An 18,338-nucleotide genomic window follows, 5' to 3' on the forward strand; every position below is an offset into this window, starting at 1 on the left:
AGGCCTGCAAAGAAGATTTTAGTCAAGAAAATGCATATAAATAAAACATATTGATATAGAATGGTATAGTGATATACACTAACCCTTGATGTTTAGCGGACGGCGTCGGCATGGTGGAGGCTGGAATGGACTCAACAGTCACGACTGATGGAATCGAATCGTTGGTGACGATGGGCCTGAGATCAGTGCCCTTCCTTCGCTTCTTGCCAGCGTTGTTCCCGTTGGTAGCGTCGTTCGAGTTGACCGCGCTGCTAGCCATTTGTTTTGCCTTGATGATTGCAGCTCTCTTTATATCATCCCCATTCATCGTCTACCTGTGAGGGAAGGTTTGGGGGGCCAGGTTGCGAGCCGGGAGCGAGTAACCTCAGCTATGGCCCGTCCCTCCTGGTGGCGGTTTAGGAAATATGGGTAAAAGTGTTGGTAGTATGGTTGGTATTGGGGGATTGGAGGTTGATGGTCCAGATGTATTATTGCACGAGAGGCAAGGCAAGGTGTGTGGTGTCCAGCGGGCAGGCAGGCTAGCTGGCTGTTGGAGGGACCCAAGAGGCAAAATCGGAAAAAGCAAAAGAGCCCTAAGGGGCACGACGGCTAGGAGTCAAGTCAGCTCAGCGGAGCAACGACGGAATGGTGCAGAAGGGTACTAGGATCTAACACGGTGTTAGGATATGCGGATGGACGACCTCGGGAGGGAGAGGAAGAGGGAGGTTGGCGTTGGAGCGAGGACGAGGGTGAGGATACGATGGGGTGGGTTTGGAGGGGGGGTTGAAAGCAGCGACAACAGCCAATGAAAGCCCGCTAACCACCACGATGCTGTCAGCGTTATTTTACTCGAGTTCTTGCCTACGATGAAGAAAAAGAGGCGATTAGAGGAATCCATCCAACCTCTTGAGCAAAAGGAGGCGAGGAGGGAATGAAGAAGATGAGCTGACAGTAATTGACTGTTGAGAGCAGACTTTGGTGCTGAGGGATAAACAGCAATGATGTAGCGAGGTACTGTCTACCTTGGCGGAGCACTGTCCACGGTAGGCATTGCGGGGTACCTGGTACTTAGGGAAGCGCTTGAGGGAGAAAAGGCAAAGGAGGTTAAAACGGATGAATGATAAATAAATAAATAAATAAATAATAAAAAGTTCATTAGTGGGTAGTCGTGAGAAGTTAAAACATATAAATATGTCCGAACATATATAATAGCTTTCCTATAACTACTCTCGTCTACAAAACAGAATCCTGGATGATACCGGCTCTCATCTCTCAGTGATGCACACCACATAAGCGGTTCTCTTTGATGCTGCTCTTGAAAAATAAACTGATTGGTCACTGCCGGGCGGGCGCCAGGCTCTCTCCACGGCGAATTTGCCCAGCCCAGCTCGCAATCCTATTTATTCCTCGTCGCCCTCGTTAGTGGCATTCGGCTGCAAGCCCTCCAGATCCTCATCCATATCCAGCAAAGAGACGCAGGCGCTAAGGCGTAAAGGATAAAATTAAAGAATAGTGTGATCTATCGTTCCTCTATCCCCGTGCGATCTATCGTTCCTCTATCCCCGTGCGCACTTGTCTATCATAGGCCTCATCACGGGGAAAGTGGGCTAAAGGGACACATGATGATAGTACGGAAAACCCTGTGCTCAGTACGGAGTACTCTGCACGGAGTCCACGTTAATGTATCCCGGCCTGTGGCGGCAATCCTCGATTCTCATTCTGGCGAAAGAGGATTGCGAATAAAAAGCCGATGTATTCCGTATATTGAACAGGATGGATATCCCAGCGTCCTCTTTCCCCACCTCCCTCCCTCCCTCGCTCCATGAACCATTGACGTATGCATTTCTGTAGATGGGGGGAAAGTCTCAAGTCCATGTCGATTTCAACCCTAATCATCTCCCAGCCTTCTGCTTTCACCTTGGCTGGTAGAACATGTTTGATACAAGAAACTTCATGTTCTCTATTCTCTGTTGCGCAGCCTTAAAGTCTGATCCGAGGACTTCAAATGAGATATTTGAACCAAACATATTCGTGTATCATCAAGCTAGCTCTTGAGGAGGAATCGCGAGAACAGGGGCAGGCCTCTTGGACGTCCCTTTGATATCACGTTCGTGCTGCTGAGGATCGCACCGGCATTTAAGAATGGCTTCCCCATTGTTTGAATTTCTGCGATTTAGTCGACTGTAGCATATTCAAAGCTGCCGATAGGGATTTTTGGTGCTTTCCGTCTGGGCGAATGCATTCGCAAGGGGAAGCGTGTCTCCCCCGATTATTGAAGAGCAATCGAGATGGCTTGTTTTGGCTTTATTCGTATGCCACATAATGTTCATTGCATTGGAGCGTTTTTCTATTTTTGCAACAGTCCAGTCGAATTCTGGAAATCTCACCTCTTCCATCGCCTATTCAGTATTTCCAAGATAGCCGTCGTTGGACGGCGGCTTGTTGTGACATAGTCGTTATGCGCTGTGGATCTTAGAGCTTGACTTGGAGTTCTTTTTCTTTTCTCTCTCTTTTCTCCTCTTTCCTTTCCTTTCTTTTTCGAGGCCGCATGTGTTTCCGAAGGGTTTAAATATAGAAGTTCATGATTAAATATAGCTAAGTTTGAGATTTGTCGGGTCTGACCTCGGAGTTATTATTGAATAGCTTGAACCAAATAATTTTCCCTCCCAGTGCAGAAGAGAACAGTCATAATGGTCCTGTCCGACAAAATACCTGAAGCATGCCATTGTAAACGGCCATCGCCATAGCTGCTAAAACCCCACGGATCTCCCCGCTGCATTAATGAGCCCCTTTGATCCCCCGCCGCTTGCAGCCCACCTCCTCGCCTCCCCTCTCCTATTCGTCCTCCGCCCGCTACACGCTCTCCTCCTCAACCTCCGCCCGGCCCCATGCACCCGCACCCCCTCCCAACGCCCCATCCGCGTCGTTTGCATTTCTGACACTCACGACCATCACTTGCCTAGCGTGCCGGATGGAGACCTGCTGATTCACGCGGGAGATTTGACGAACAGCGGGACGCGGGCGGATATTCAGTTGGCGGTGGATTGGCTGAAGACGCTACCGCATGCTCAGAAGGTGGTTGTGGCTGGGAATCATGACGGGTGGTTAGATACGGGTGTTCGGGGCTTTATTTCCTCGTGCAATGCGGAGGATGGGACTGGTGATGGCGACGCGCAGGCCATCGATTGGGGCTCTATCCATTACCTGCAGAACAGCAGCTTGACCCTCACGTTTCCGTCTCCCGCTTCCGCTGATAGTGGCAGATCTAGCCACTCTACGACAAGTGCCGATGCCCCATCTCGGACGCTGACGATTCACGGCGCCCCGCAAATCCCACAGCTGGACCCTTCACCGGATTCAGTGCACGCCTTCCAATATCCCCCCTCCCTTGATCCCACTACCACTACTACTGCTGCTGCTGCCACATCTGGGATCAGCGACTTCCACGCTTACCCATACCCCATCCCCATCCCCCACAACACCGACATCTTAGTCACCCACACGCCTCCCGCCTACCATCTCGACAATTACCCCTACTCCGTCGGCTGTCCCTTTGTTCTCCGCGCAATCTGGCGTGTCCGCCCGCTTCTACATGTCTGCGGCCACGTGCATGTGGGCCGCGGTGTGGACAGGGCTTACTACGACCGTGTGCAGGAGGCATGGGAGGCGCTATGTGCGGTGCGGTCGGAGCAGGGGCTATTATGGGAGCGTGGGAGCGGAATTGGGAGCTTTGTGAGAGGGGGCGGGTGGTGGAGAGATTTGTGCGGGGTGGGTGGGGTGTGGGCCATGGCGTGGAGGGTTGTTTGGGAAGGTCTTAAGGCGGTAGTTGTGGGGAGGCTGTGGGGCAGTGTTGGGGAGGGCGGAAGGGCCATGGGGTTGGGGTTGGGACGGGAAGGGTGGATAGTTAATGCCGCTTGTTTGGATGGGAGTGGGAAGGTATTAAGGGGGGCGACTGTGATTAAGATATAGGGGATTAGATTATATATATATTGGAAGAATTAGGCCGGGAGAATCGGGGAAGTGGGAGGAAGACTAGATGAGCCTGATATATACAACTCCATCAAAAATGACGGAGCATGTGCATGTATTTACAACTCGCAAAATGAAATATATGCGCAGCGATGGTATAAGGATCCAAGGTTCAACACCAGCATCATCATGACCATAAATATATCCCAGACCGAATTTCAAAACTATAAAAACTAAAACATAAAATCACAGCCTCGACTTTGCCGCCGGCGCCGGCAGTCTATTTGTTGGTAACCCGAGCGGATCATAAACCGCCAACCCCAGCGAATCCACCGGATTTGGCACAGTCTTCACCGCTAGGCCCCTGGCATCAACCAAGTCTGGACACAACTGGCCAATATTCGAACATCCGATCAGCCGCATATTCATAACCGTCTCATCTTTCAACAGCTGCATAGCCCGCTCGACGCCAGGCACCCCATACGCGCTCATCGCATACAGGAACGGCCGCCCGATGCCCACCCCCTTCGCACCCAGGCATAGCGCTTTAAGGATATCCGTCCCCCGCCGCACGCCACCATCAATATACACCTCGATACGACTTTGCCACCCACGCCTACGTAGCTCAGGCATGACCTCCGCCAGCAGTTCGATGGCCGAGGGCGCAAATTCCAGCTGCCTGCCGCCATGGTTTGACAGCACAACAGCGGGGATCCCCATTTGCACCGCGCGGAGGACGTCATCGACCCGCTGCACACCCTTGAGGACAATGGGCATGTCGGTGATGGATTGGAACCAGGGGATATCTTTCCAGCTCAGCGATGGGTCAATGAAGGAGGAGATTGCGCGGGCGGCACCCTGCGAGCGATCCATGGAGGACTCTGATTTCCCATCTGCTGCTTGCACCGCGGACCCGCGGTCTGAGAACTTAGAGCGCATGTCTTTCTCACGGCGACCGAGCTGGGGTGCGTCGACGGTGATGAAGAGCGCTTTGCAGCCACGTTGTTGGGCGTGCTGGACGATGCGCTTGGTGATGTTGCGGTCCTTGTTGACGTATAGTTGCAACCATTGGACCTGGTCTGGGCCGCGGGCGTCAACGATCTCGTCGAAGGAACAGGAAGCCAGGGTGGGGATCATTTGGATGACATTGTGGGTGTTTGCGGCGCGGGTGAGACAGACTTCACCTTCCGGATGACCAAGTTTTCCCAGGGCGGTGGCGGTGACGTAGAAGGGGACGGAAGTAGGAGAGCCCAACATTGTGGTGGAGATGTCTACGTTTTGGACGTTGACAAGGATGCGCGGGCGGAACCAGACTTTGTGGAAGGCGGAGTGGTTTTCGCGGAGGGTCTAGTTCAGGGATGTATTAACTCTCTCTCTCTCTCTCTCTTATATTGAATATGAATTTATGGAAAGAGAGAAACGTACCATTTCATCATCTGCGCCACTGGAGTAATAAGCCCAGGCTGTCTTCTTCATAATGCGACGGGCCACAGCTTCAAAATCTAGGAGGTTATAACACTGCTCTAACGGAGGCATGTGCTGGATTCGGAATTGGCGCTCTTCCTCCTCGGGATCGACAGCTTTATCCTCGTGCATGACGGTGTCCATAGCTACTGGGCCCAGATGTTTCGAAGAATCGAGGTATTTGTCGAGGGTGTCGGGGGGATGGATGGGCTCGAATTCGTCGGTTGCATCTTTCCCGGCATACTTTAGAATGATATCCTGGCCGCCGGGGTGTTCTTTATTGGTATTAGCATGGACTGTTCATGTACAAAAAAATGCGTAAAATAAATTAGTGAGGTGGATCGGGGTGGGTTGGTTTTGTTGCTATATACCAGGGAGGAATTCCGTGACATCGAATGCTTTTCCATGGACGATGATCCAACAGGAGTTCTTGGAGTTGTGTTTTTGTATCTCTGGGCCTGTAAGAAGTTTTCCCCCGACCTCTTCGTCGGACGGCATTGCAGCGGTGGATGACTGGGACGTGGGAAGATGCGGATCTAGGATGAGAGTTGCTGGAAGGTATGATGAAGATGCTGGTAGCACTGATAACCGAGAATTTGACGAAACGAAAGCCAGGAGATTCACTAATTTAAGGAGTCAAAGAAAGTAGTTGAGATGTTCTCGTGCGAGATATTTAGGCTCAGGAGTAAAATGTCCGCTGCGCAGATGTGGAGAATGGGTACTTTGACTTACCAGACTTGAGGGATTAAACTCAATTGAACGGAAACTAACAACCGTTTGTTCGATGACGATCAATGCATGTATCACTATCATGATGATATAGTCGGTCTCCTTTCAACATACAGTATTGCTCCCGCTTGATCCACCGAGGCAAAATGCGCGCAACTGCTTTCTCGGCCGACTTGACTCCCAGAAATCCATTCCCCATCGATCTGCAGGAAGAGATCCGCGCGGGTGCAAACATGAAGAACGTGGAAAATATCTCGGGTTTTCTGCCAGTGCTTAGGTAACGACGTCATCTTTAAACTAGTGGTAATCTATCACCAAATCACCTTACAGAATAGATTACCGCTAGTTAACTTACCGAGGTTGGTTCGGAGGAATGCACCCCAAGGAGAAACATTTATCCTTTGCTGCTGCGTGTAACCACCCGTGGACGTCGCACAATACACCAGATCCATCTCTCTATCTCGACATCCAAGACATCCAAGACATCCAGATTGACGGCCTGCGCATAGGCATGTCCGGATGGACAATACGCGGATAAATGCTGAGTGACTGATTGACACACACACCACCACCACCATTGTCACTAATCCAGACTCTTCCTTCACGTGTTGGGCGAGCGCCTCTGCTGACCTGGTTCTGGACGGTCACGCTCGCCGTCTCAGCCTTGCTTCCACTGCGGAGATCATTCCCTCAACCTATCTGCCTGCTCTACATGACTCCTGTCTCTTCCCCTCTGCTCCGCTCGGTAGATGTCAGTTACTCACCACAGATACCACACCGCGAAGAAGACACTTATTCACTTCATTATCCCTTGACGCGGAGTTTCTTTGTTTCCCAAGTAGAATCTCGTCCGACTCGAACCCTTCCAACGCAGTTGTATATCCTCAGATAAACCCACTCTCACCACACTCTCGTAGGCCATGCACACATTCTGCTGCATTCCGCCTTCGCTATGAGCTCCAGTCTCGAGGCGAAGATCGTTGTCCTGGGTGCCCAAGGTAATCTCCTGAATAAAGTATGCGTCTGTACCTAGCATAGCTTCTCTCTGTTCACATCTCCTTCCTTATTTCATAGGTGTTGGGAAGACATCCCTCGTCCAACGTTATGTGAGAAATGCTTTTAATCCGGCTACAACCACTTCCACGGTCGGCGCCTCCTTCGTCACTAAACGCGTCCTCGACACAACCTCGGACACTCTCGTCCGTCTGCAGATCTGGGACACCGCCGGCCAGGAACGTTTCCGCAGTATCTCCCGCCTCTATTACCGGGGGGCTAACGCCGGCCTGCTATGTTACGACATCACAGACGAGAGTAGCTTTCAGGAAATGACCGGCTGGCTAGTTGAGCTGAAACAGAACCTGGGTGAAGACTTCCCCATCGTCATCCACGTCGTGGGCACCAAATCGGATATCGTAGCGGATGACCCTAACCTACGTCAGGTCCCCTTTGAACGCACCATCGCGTACGTTGCGGAACAACTTTACCCGTCCCAAGCGTCCACCCCACCTCCCAGCTCCGGCCTGGGCATCACCAGCAGTTCCGCCTTCGGAACCTCAAACCCAATCTACAACCCAGGTGCAGAGAGCAAGCGAAGTAGCGGCTTCTGGGGCCAGGATATTGGTTGGGACTGCTGCCACGAGATCAGCGCCAAGGACGGCGAGGGGATCGAGGAGGTCTTCCGTGTCATCACCCGCAAGCTTGTCGAGCAGCGGAATAAAATGGTAGACGCAGACACAGGCCATCGGGGTGGGTCGGGCGGCTCGGAGAGAGTTCCCTCGCACACTCCCGGAGCCGTGCCTGATGGGAACAGTAGCTTGCGCGGCGGGACAGCAGATAAAAGACGGAGTTGGCTCGGGTTTCCCCCTGGTCTGGTGCTGGGCGAGGAACTTGTCGACGTACCGGTCGGGTCGACTCAGACTCGGCAGGCGAGGTGCTGCTGAGGACTTGGTGGTAATTATTGTTATTGTTATTGTTATTGTTATTTTTTTTTTTAATTTTTTTTTAGCACTCTTTCCCATCCATTAACTCAAGGCTGTACTCTATTCCTTATATTCCTCCCCTTGCTGCAGCTTTCTTTCAACCATCTTTATTAGTGCATCAAAGGATGAAAATATACCTTCCTCCCGCTTCCCTTATTCTCCACCACATCGTTTTAACGCCGGCCCGTTAAAACCGGAAAACGCAGGATCCCCACTCGCCTTCCCAAAATTCAACCGTGCATTTACACTGGGAGTCTTCCGGATTCGAATGTGCAACATTTCCCCCCCTCTTTTCGCTGTGTTTCATCAATTTTCATTATGTTTCATTTGTATTTCTATAAACTATATATTGCTAGTATCTTTTCCTTTTATTCCCTTTCCTTTCCTTTTTATGTTATTTGTGTTATTTATTTGTTACTCTACCTTTTCAGCTGTCTTAAACTCCTTTGCTCTCTGGCATTTTTTCGTCTTTTTTTTTTTTTTTTTTTTTTTTTTTTTTAGCCTTTCGCTCATGGTTGATTAGAGGGAGGCGTGTCCGCGTTTTTATGGAGCATTGCGAATTTCTCGAGACGATAATTAGTATATTATAATGAATGGGTCTGTGGGACTGGCTGGGATACGGCTGTGGATCATATGTCATGGGCGGTGTTTTGTCTAGACCATCTCTCTCCTTTTCTTGTTCTTCGGTTTATATATTTATATATATCTTGATGTATTCGACGGCTGCATTGCTTCCCCATGATCTTTATTTATTTTCTTTTAGTTTTAGACAGCGTGTGAATCAAAGGTCTCTAGCTTGTTGGGCAGAATGTCACGTAGACCTAGTCAATCAACCAATGATGCAATCACTCCTCATCCACTGAAGCCGATGAAGATCCGATTGGGTTTTATCGGCAGCTTACGGAGTACATAAAGATAAGTTAAAATGAACCAAAAGGAAGAGAGAGAGAAGGAAAATAAAAAACTAACACACAATCTGGTGGAATGGGGTCCAGGGCGCACCCCTAACATTGCCAACTGGTTCAAGCAAGAGCTTAATGATATACTCAGTAGGTAATGAGATTTTCAGTTGATAACGCAGTCAACGACTCAACTCCCGCTTCCACTCCACGGCCGCGATTTTCCATATAAAATTTATGACGGTCATCTACTGATATCTCAACACCCACTGTATTGGAATAGTATATGATATGTAATTTACCCATTCAAATATTTGTATTAATAAATAAACAGTTTAGATTTTAAAATTATCAATATACTGTAGCTACAGTCTGTTATCTTATGCTTTTACTCATAAATTACATATACAGATTGATATTTAGATTACTGTATTATCATCACAATATATAGTTACTCAATTTTTACATAACTAACTATATAATACATATTATATAATATAGTCTGATAGAAAAGTAAACATCTTAAAAGATATATATTCAATAATCACTTATAAATTTATTATAATAATTGTGGTTGACATATATAAGTATCAAATTTATGACAGTTTGCATGGGAAAATCCAGCGTTGGGTGGGTGGTTGAATAAGTCTACATAGTAATTGACGGTTCAAGCTGTAGACAATGTGAGTCCCCTACATGAATTTATGACGATGTCATTTTGCAAGTTAAAATATAATAACTTTCTTTGTGGTTGGTTATAAGAATCAAAGAAACTGGGCAATCTAATACTGCGACTCCAACATCTTCATATTTCAAGATAATGAAAGATTGTGATGCAAAACAGTCTAATGCTCCAGTCAGTGTAACCGCAGAGACATTGAGAGATGAACAATAGCATTTAATGAGAATGATTGAATGAGCAGGTGAGTCTAGCATACGCCCTTGCATGCAACAGAATTTATTTCATAAAGTATGTAACAGGCCTCTAAACGGTTGATAGAGGTGTAGGGATTCATGATCTACTAAAGACTGACTGATCACTTACACATCAAGGCCTCATAATTTATGCTGTGAGGACTGGATTCATTTGAGCTCCAGTATTGAGATTTCCCATTTAAATCTATAGAGTTTAGCAAGGACATATGTGCCACACCTCTGACCACACAATCAGAGGTCAGGGATTGCATGGGGCATCAACCTAGTTCCTACTCCTGTGGGTCATTCTTCTCCAGTGGTTTTGATGAACCTTACAACTAATAGCAATGCATAGTAGAGAATATAAATAAATACTAGTAAGTTTGTGTGAGAATGACTTAACAATGAAAATCAAAGACCAATGAACCTCCCACAAAGCGGACAGCAGCATTAAGTTAACCAAAAGGGATAGTCAAGAGCTACTAGGAAGTAAGCTTCCTTGTAGGACAAGGCTGCCAAACATTAACCCACCTCCACCACGACGGAGTAGTTATCTAAGTTGCGGAATGAAATGTTTTTGGCTTCTCCCTGTTTCCACCCCTTGTTGGTGCAGCTACAAGAAGAACGAAATAAGAGCTGCTGTTAACCCACGAGTTTCTGACTGTTGAGTTCACCTGTTGTCCTACACCCTAATTCGCTTGCAATAATCCGCCTACACTAGTTGGCTTCGATTGAGAATTAGTTGAGGCACCAACCCGCCTGAACTTGTGGCAAGTTGGTGTTTTGCGCGACGTATTTTCGGCATGTTTTTTACGCTTTAACAATAGTCCTCCAAGATTTTTCGTCCACCGCTGGGTCTGCTGCGTGCTCATTTCCATTGTTTTCTCCTTCTACATTCCCATCGAGGGTGCGTTCTTCTACAAGACGGAGATCTCAAACCGCGTTTTTTCGAAGCACACCCCGCTTCATCAACCCGTAGCGGTCACGCAATTTGACCCGTAAGCAAGACATGACAAGAGATGTGATGGTACGGCAAGTGGTGTCGAGGCCCGAGGGAACTCCTCTAGTGGATTGCATATCAGAAAGTATAGGCTCCCGTTATTTCTTTGTCCTGCACTCCTCACGCTATATCTCAACTACAAACTCGCTCCTTTGCTATTTGTCGTCTTCGAGTTGATCGATTCAACCAATTTATTTTGATGCTGACAAGCCTAATCCAGTTGTGACTACTTATCTGAATGCCACAAATTTGGTAGAGCGCATTAAGCGGTCCAACAAGCGACCATTATCTGAGGATGCCCTGGTGGGCTTGGAAATCTCGCTTGCCCTTGGACCCCCGATAGTCCAGGGCCAGTATGATTGCGGCGTCAAGCGCATTGGTCAACAGTATGTGTACGGGGACGAAACTTCTCAGGAAGAGATGAAATCTATTTTGATCAACCTGCAGGCGACCCTCCTGGTCGGCCTGCAGCAGGCATTTATGGACAATCTCGAACTCGACTATGGCAGCTTTCAGACTTCTTCGGACGGCGGTCGTGTCGACTCCATACTCTGCTTGGGTCGGCTGGGTGAACGTCTGGCCCCCGGCGTTCAAATGTCTAGAGGGTTGAACTCTGCGTCACTCCCACCTGGAACTGTGGAAATGCCTGCAAATGGTGACTTGACTGATCAGGAATTTTCACCACTTTCTACGGCCGGAAGCGTATTTTCCAGAGTTGCGAGCAGTCATACTGCCACAACCTTGTCATTGCGTATGAAATCGGAGAGTCTGTTTACTGCAGGCAAGGTCGTCAGCCCAATATCTACGGAAAGAAGCTTTGGAGTTTTCGCCCACAGGAATTCACCGCACTACTTGCCGAAAGTGACCGTTGAGCTCCCAACCAACGAAACCGAAGCGTTGGACGGAATTTGGCATCTGTACCGCGGGAGCCCAATTTCCAACCACAGAAACAATGAGACTCAATCCTCAATTCCGACAATAAGGGAGTCTAGTGGTGAGCTGTTATATAGGCCTAGCTTAACAGCTCCGCAGGCGCTGGGTCCCCGTAGTTTTCCTACCGAACGAAGACCTCTAGGGTTCGAGCAGGATCCCCCAGAGGCACAATACGACTCGCAAAATAACCAGCGGAGCACGTAGGCGAGGAGTACGCTTAGAATTGCATCGAGAACCCTAGTTATGATGCTGCAATCCTCTCCACTATCGAATGTGCTTTGCCTTCTTCACACCTGGATTCCGCGTCGACAGTGAAACCTCCCCTCTTGCCGGAACTGGGAAGATCGCCATCCCCGCCCAGGTGTGTGCCTTCCAGCACAATTACCTCCATCGCAGAAAACTAGACTGGCCCTCTTGGTTAAGCCGACGAAGAGAACCGAAGATTCCGCGTTTTACAGGGAAGGCTGGAAAAATATACAGCGGCGTAGGAAAAGTCATACTAGCCGGTCAACGGCCGTAGAGAATCTTCTCGGAGGCCTTTTCTGGAAACCTACGAACTACAACTTCGGAGGGCCCATGACCGCATCTTCTGATAGTTTTTCTCACACAAGCAGTTACGCGAGTAATTCCTCGTACGCCAAAAAGCCTGGACTAACGATCCCGCTCATTTGACAAGGGAGTCCGCGTTCACCAAGGGACAGGCATCGGTTACTGCTGAGCATCCTTCTCGAAACAACAGGAGCACATGAGAAGTTTTACCGACCACGTACTGGTGGACATGAAATCATAGATGCATCTACTGCTCTTCCGAGTATCAGAAGCTGGGGTCTCTATTTGGGAATATGGATGCGTGTGTGGAGCACCTGCGGACCCAACAGCGGGGTTAAAATTCGGAGACATAGGGTTGTGCAAGAGCAAGAGTGGTTGAATTGGATAAAGCGTTTGCCTAGGAAGTTAGCACATGACTGAGAGAAGTTTGATGATGTTAAAATCCCGCCTATTCTGGTGAGGATTTGGGGTGGAAGTTTTGTGGGAATGAAGCTGGCTTTGAAGGTATGGTGATGCCCGTACCTTGAATCTGATAACGTCCGCCGTAGTGTTTCTATGGAAGGCCATATTTACATGGGTTTTCTCTTTTCCTTCCTTCATGACTATGTTAATTTTTTACCAAGGCAGATCTAATCAATATATATATATATATAACTAACTGTAGTTATCTGAGATTGCTATGAAGCTGTTATAACTAAGATTGAATTCCACGATAAATGCAATTTTTTGGGGTTGAGGTGATTTGAATTTATGATCTTTTAGAAATATTTGCATGTCATTGTCTGTTTCGCAGCTCCTCCCTTCCTCCTTTGAAGCTTGTGCTGTGGGCTAGTCCCTAACCCTAAGTGTCCAAGCAGTGCAGTGCAACTCCATCCTGGTCTCAGACGACCAATTTGCGCTTACTCAGCCACAGGCTGGAAGCTCACTCTTGCTATCTCACTTTCTCGAAGGTTTCGAATTCAAAATCCTCACGGATCGCCCGCCTCTGATCGATATATGAACTCCACAATTTACGACGGCAATGTTCCAGGTAAGTTCCACCTAACGTGACCATCAGAAATCCCCACACCGAAAGACAACACCTGTTCTGATCACATTCGACAAAATAGCGGATTAAGGGTGCCATTGATTCTCGCATAGCAGAGGAGCAAGCCCGCCAGAAAGCAGCCCAAGAGTCCAATTCCCATTCCCGATCCAACTCGAACGTCCTGGGAACGCATGCACAAGCGGATTCCCGTTCTACAAGGTTAAAACGACATAATAGTGCTACCGCGAAGGGCCGCGATACTACTGAATTCGATCCGGATTTTATTGTCGGAGATGATGACTCATCAACTAGAAACAGCACTCCTGTTCAAATGACTGAGACTGGACGAGGCGGAAGTGCTGGAATCACTACTGACAGGGAAAGTGGCAGGGAGAGGACGAAGGAAAGTAGAATAGATTTCGGACGGGGGGCTACTGCCCCACTGGAAGAACCTCCACAGATGGATCTCTCAACCGAAGTGAGGGTGAAGTTACGGAGGCTTGACAAGTTAGAAGGGAGATATCAAGGTGGGTGTGAATTGCCAGTGTTTTTCTTGCTTGGGCTAAACTTCCCTCTATAGAATTATTAAAGGCGTACCGAATTGCCCAGGCTCGAGTACTGTCCATCGAACCTTTTGAGGCAACACTGCGCGAGAATACTCCTCTAACGTCTATAAACGACCCTCGAGCTTTGATAGAGTACCTCAACCAGATCCATTTAAAAGGCGACATTGTCTTAGACGAGCTTAAGCGCGTTACAACTGAGAGGGATGAGTATAAGAAAAAGTTCACAGAAGTTGAGAAATCTTCTCGTGATTCTCAAGAAGAGCCAGTTACCCTTATTTCCTCGCATGTTACAGGCCCTACGCAAGGTGAGAAAGTAAGTGGAAAGGCTCCACCCACGATCGAACCCACATCTGCGTCTGCAGAAGCCAGCTCCTTGGAATATGCGCAGAAATCCCCAACACTCTCAATAGCATCTATTCCTGGGATCTCACTCTTTTCTCCGAGGGCGATATCTGTCACCTCCCCTCCTCCCGTTGAAGAAAGTGAAGAGTTTTTTTCCTTTGATAATGAGATACCCCGTTTAGAATCAGAATTGGAGAAAAGACAGCAGGAAGTCGAGACTTTGAAAGCAGAGGTGAAAACCCTCAAAGGGGATTTGTCTGTTGCTCGTGAGTCGACGGAGGGTATGGCGCAGAGCTTGGAATCGGCTACCCGAGAGCTAACTGTATTGAGAGAGGCAAATGACCGATTTCAGTTCGATTTGGAGAATCAACGGAGTATGTTTGAAGATCAGATATCTACTCTTAAAGTTCAACTTTCGGTGGCTGAAACGGACGTGGAGAGATCAAGTGCTGCTATAGAGGAGTTGAAAACGCAGTTGGGTAACAGATCTGAAAAATTGATCCAGGCTAGTGAGAAGAAAGCCGAACAAAGTGTCGACGCAGCCGTGGGAGAGCAGGAAAAAAAGTCTGATGAAAGACGACTAAATATATTACAGGGCATTGTTACAACTTTGAAGTCGCAGCTGAAAGATGCGGAAAGTACTATATTTTCTTTGAAGGCTGATGTTGCTGCTAAAGACTCTGAGGCGAAGGGAACTCAGAGGATTGTTGATTTTGTTGACGAAGGCTTCAAAGACAATGACGCATGGCAGACTGCTAAGCAACGTATATTAGATGGCAAAACTGCCGATTTCGAAGAATTCCGGATTAGTTTGATCGTGAGCAACACTCAGCCTAGTGTCGCTAGTCAGAATACCATTGCTGCGGCTGGTGGGGGGAAGAAGAAAAGCAAGAGGAAGAAGAAGAAGGATGGAAAAGACGGTGCAGATGAAGCCCCTCAGCCTCCGATTATTCCAAAGACGGAATCCCCTCCTTCACCCAAAACCTCCAACGGCATCGCTGAACTCGAGAAAATGATCGAGGATCTTACAATACAACTCGCAGGGAAGGAAGCCGCCATTAGCAGACTTGATTCTAAGCTTAAGGGTGAAGAAGAACTACGAGAAGAGATTGATTCTTTACGTGATGGGCTTCGTGATATTGGACAGAGTTGTGTCGAGGCCAGAGAGAAAGTTAAAGAACTCTTAACAGAAAAGAAAACCCTTGGCCACACCATCCAGGAATTAGAAAAGGAATTGCATGATCTACGAACACAAGTATCTTCCAGCTCCCGTCAAAATGAGGATGCTCACAAAGATCTGGCGGTCGAATTTGAGGAGTTGAAGATAAAAGCTACGGCATTGCAAACAGACCTTTCCGCTGCTCAGCAACTCGCCGCGTCACGGTTCAAGGATTTGACAATCTTAAGAGAAACTCTCGGAAAAATTCAACCTGAATTGAGGAATCTTCGGGCTGAATCAGCCGAACTTAAAACATCCAAAGAGGACCTTAGGAACAAAACCAACGAACTAAAGCGTTTGGAGAGGCGCCATGAAGACCTTCGATCTGAAATGAAAAACTTAAGTGGTAAGATTGGAGAGCAGGAAGCAGAAATAAAATCCCTGAACCAAAGGGTCACTCAAGGTATTGCTAGCCGAGTTAAGGCAGAGCAAGCATTGGAGGTTGCACAATCCGATCTACGCTACTCTGAAGGGAAAAAGCAAGAGGCCATAGAGACGAATGAGAAGACAGCAAAAACCCTTGCGAAGACACAGGAAGAGCTAAGGTCATCGCGAACGAGATTGCTGGAAGTTGAGGAGCACACGGAACAGCTTAACAGAGACATCGAAAGCTTACGAGATGAACTCCAATTGAAAACTGCACAGCACGCTAGTGCACAAAGCTTGATGAACAGCATGCGCGACCAAGCGTCTGAGATGGCCATGCAGGTTAAGGAAGCTCGTGAACGTTGCGTCAGTCTTGAGGAGGAAGTCGCTGATGCTCACCGCCTCTTCTCTGAGCGCACTCGAGAGTGTGAAACAATGCGACGGCTACTATCAGACATTGAGATGAGGACAGATGCTAAGGTTCGTGAATTTAAGGAGCGCTTAGAAGCAGCCATTGAAGAACGTGATCAGGCGGAAGACGAAGCTAGCCTCGCTGGACGCAAACGGACGAGAGAGATCGAAGAGCTTAGGACGAGAACTCGCGATATGGAGCGTACGTTGCGGCGAGTGGAACAGGACAAAGAAGAGCTAGAGTATGCGCAGAAAGAGTGGAAACGGCGGCAGGGTGAACTTGAAGTAGAAACAGAGCGATCGAAACGGGATCTTAGCGACGTTCATGCGACGATGACGCACCTGCGAGACACCCTCGACGAGGGTGAGAGGCAGATACGGGAGCTGGAGAAAGAGAATGCAGAACTGCGCCGCTCCATCGAGGCAACGAACCGGCGGCTTGATAAACTTCGCAAATCAAATAGGACATTGACAGAGGATGGAAAGGTGTCCAAAGCCAGCAAACGGTATGGGTTCGAGTCGAGCAATACGGGTTCTAGCCGATCACCACGGTCATCACTGGATTCTGATATGCAACAGCCACGTAGTAGTGGACTCGTATCGCCTCATTCTCAGGGTAGGAGTGCAACTCTTCAGGGCTCAGATGTGGGTGGGGTTGACTACGTGTACCTTAAGAATGTTCTGTTGCAGTTCCTAGAGCAGAGGGACAAGAACTACCAGAAGCAGCTCATTCCAGTACTGGGGATGCTGCTGCAATTTGACTCGTATGTGGCTTTCACTACTGCATCCCTTCTTCCCCGATTCACTGTTTTCCGACATACTGACGATTTTTATCTTTTGCATATAGAAGCGATGAACAGAAATGGATGTCTGCTATCTCCTCTAGATAGTGTCCCAACATTACTACTTTGCCTAGCTTCAAAGAATTCAATGGGTTAATCTAACTCAGTTTCTACAGTTCCACACCACCATTTTGAATTCCCCTGTATCCCGATCGCTTCTTGGGAGGCAGAATTGTCGGGGACTACTTGCTCTGTCCCACCGGTCGAACGCCAACCTAATATTAGATCCGATGTCCTCCATTCTCCTCGCCAAAGCAAATGTGACCAGGCTAGACAGTGTTATAACATGAGTCAAACAATTGGGTTGAATTTTCATGTTAATATTTCTCGGAAAACTCCAGAATGAGGGAGCGGGGACCTTGGATATCTAGGATAGTTGCCTTTGAATATCTAGGAATCGCCACCCCGGGCGGGTTATATCATGGGCGGTTTGCGGTTTTTATTTTTTGGTTTTCCATAGTGTTTGGACTAGATGTTATAGTTTGGCACCTATTTCGGTTCACAGATGTCAATAAGGATAATTTCGGGCGGCCGGGTATCGAATTGAGGAAGGGGTTTACAACACCATGCTGAATGTACGGAGGGCTGTCCTATCATTGAATACGACAGGCATCGCCATTAACGGTTTTATGTCGCTAGGAATTTAAACTATAAACATGTTCTGAGTGTACAGACTAAAGGATCGTTGATTGCTTGCGATTGAGATAATTTCAACCACCAGTGATTGGTTTGCCTCATCAATAGCAAAGAATATCCTTTATGTCAATAATTTTTTAGTTTAACTCAACCTCCCAGGCCGATGCAAAACCTTTTTGAACCGACAGCAGCAGCTGTCAATTGTGAGTGATCTTTTTGATCAGAGGTTACCTAGATATGTCTTGAATGCTCATGCCTGGGTAAATAAACCTCCTTGTAGTTTCCTCTCGATTCAGGTTGGTAGTTTCAGTTTCGTTAGTAGTATAACTAACTAACTACGGCGTAACCCACACCCGGTGTGGGGCAATTTCTCGGGTGAAAATCACGACAAACCCATTGGTCCGGGTCATGAACAGGGTACAAGGTTCGTAGAATGGTGGAAAGGCCTGACTGAGCCCTGGGACCGCCGCGCCGCGGGGCAATCGGGGGATCTGAGGTCATCTGACCCAATCA

General features: G+C 48.1%; 6 protein-coding genes across 6 annotated transcripts; 5 read left to right on the forward strand and 1 right to left on the reverse strand.

Moving 5' to 3' along the window:
• Positions 1-404: 404 nt before the first annotated feature.
• Positions 405-1,100, forward strand: HCBG_08456 (uncharacterized protein; the record flags this gene model as incomplete). The annotated part of the gene is made up of 3 exons (XM_045435505.1): positions 405-599; positions 663-728; positions 987-1,100. 3 exons carry the CDS (start codon positions 405-407, stop codon positions 1,098-1,100), a joined length of 375 nt encoding a protein of 124 aa, XP_045283997.1.
• Positions 1,101-2,760: 1,660 nt separating this feature from the next.
• HCBG_08457 (metallophosphoesterase) lies at positions 2,761-3,948 on the forward strand (the record flags this gene model as incomplete). Its single annotated transcript, XM_045435506.1, has 1 exon — positions 2,761-3,948. One exon carries the CDS (start codon positions 2,761-2,763, stop codon positions 3,946-3,948), a length of 1,188 nt encoding a protein of 395 aa, XP_045283998.1.
• HCBG_08458 (cytochrome b2) lies at positions 3,918-5,996 on the reverse strand (the record flags this gene model as incomplete). The annotated part of the gene is made up of 3 exons (XM_045435507.1): positions 3,918-5,295; positions 5,374-5,687; positions 5,784-5,996. 3 exons carry the CDS (start codon positions 5,908-5,910, stop codon positions 4,195-4,197), a joined length of 1,542 nt encoding a protein of 513 aa, XP_045283999.1.
• A 1,097-nt stretch (positions 5,997-7,093) lies between these two features.
• Positions 7,094-8,081, forward strand: HCBG_08459 (ras-like GTP-binding protein RYL2; the record flags this gene model as incomplete). The annotated part of the gene is made up of 2 exons (XM_045435508.1): positions 7,094-7,139; positions 7,216-8,081. The coding sequence occupies 2 exons, from the start codon at positions 7,094-7,096 to the stop codon at positions 8,079-8,081; spliced, it is 912 nt and encodes a 303-aa protein (XP_045284000.1).
• A 2,862-nt stretch (positions 8,082-10,943) lies between these two features.
• HCBG_08460 (uncharacterized protein) lies at positions 10,944-12,071 on the forward strand (the record flags this gene model as incomplete). The annotated part of the gene is made up of 2 exons (XM_045435509.1): positions 10,944-11,019; positions 11,155-12,071. The coding sequence occupies 2 exons, from the start codon at positions 10,944-10,946 to the stop codon at positions 12,069-12,071; spliced, it is 993 nt and encodes a 330-aa protein (XP_045284001.1).
• Positions 12,072-13,437: 1,366 nt separating this feature from the next.
• On the forward strand, positions 13,438-17,851 carry HCBG_08461 (viral A-type inclusion protein repeat protein; the record flags this gene model as incomplete). Its single annotated transcript, XM_045435510.1, has 4 exons — positions 13,438-13,446; positions 13,526-13,970; positions 14,024-17,111; positions 17,195-17,851. The coding sequence occupies 4 exons, from the start codon at positions 13,438-13,440 to the stop codon at positions 17,235-17,237; spliced, it is 3,585 nt and encodes a 1,194-aa protein (XP_045284002.1).
• Positions 17,852-18,338: the final 487 nt, after the last annotated feature.

Source organism: Histoplasma capsulatum (genome assembly GCF_000150115.1).
Source record: "Histoplasma capsulatum G186AR genomic scaffold supercont2.15, whole genome shotgun sequence".
NCBI classification, from domain to species: domain Eukaryota; kingdom Fungi; phylum Ascomycota; class Eurotiomycetes; order Onygenales; family Ajellomycetaceae; genus Histoplasma; species Histoplasma capsulatum.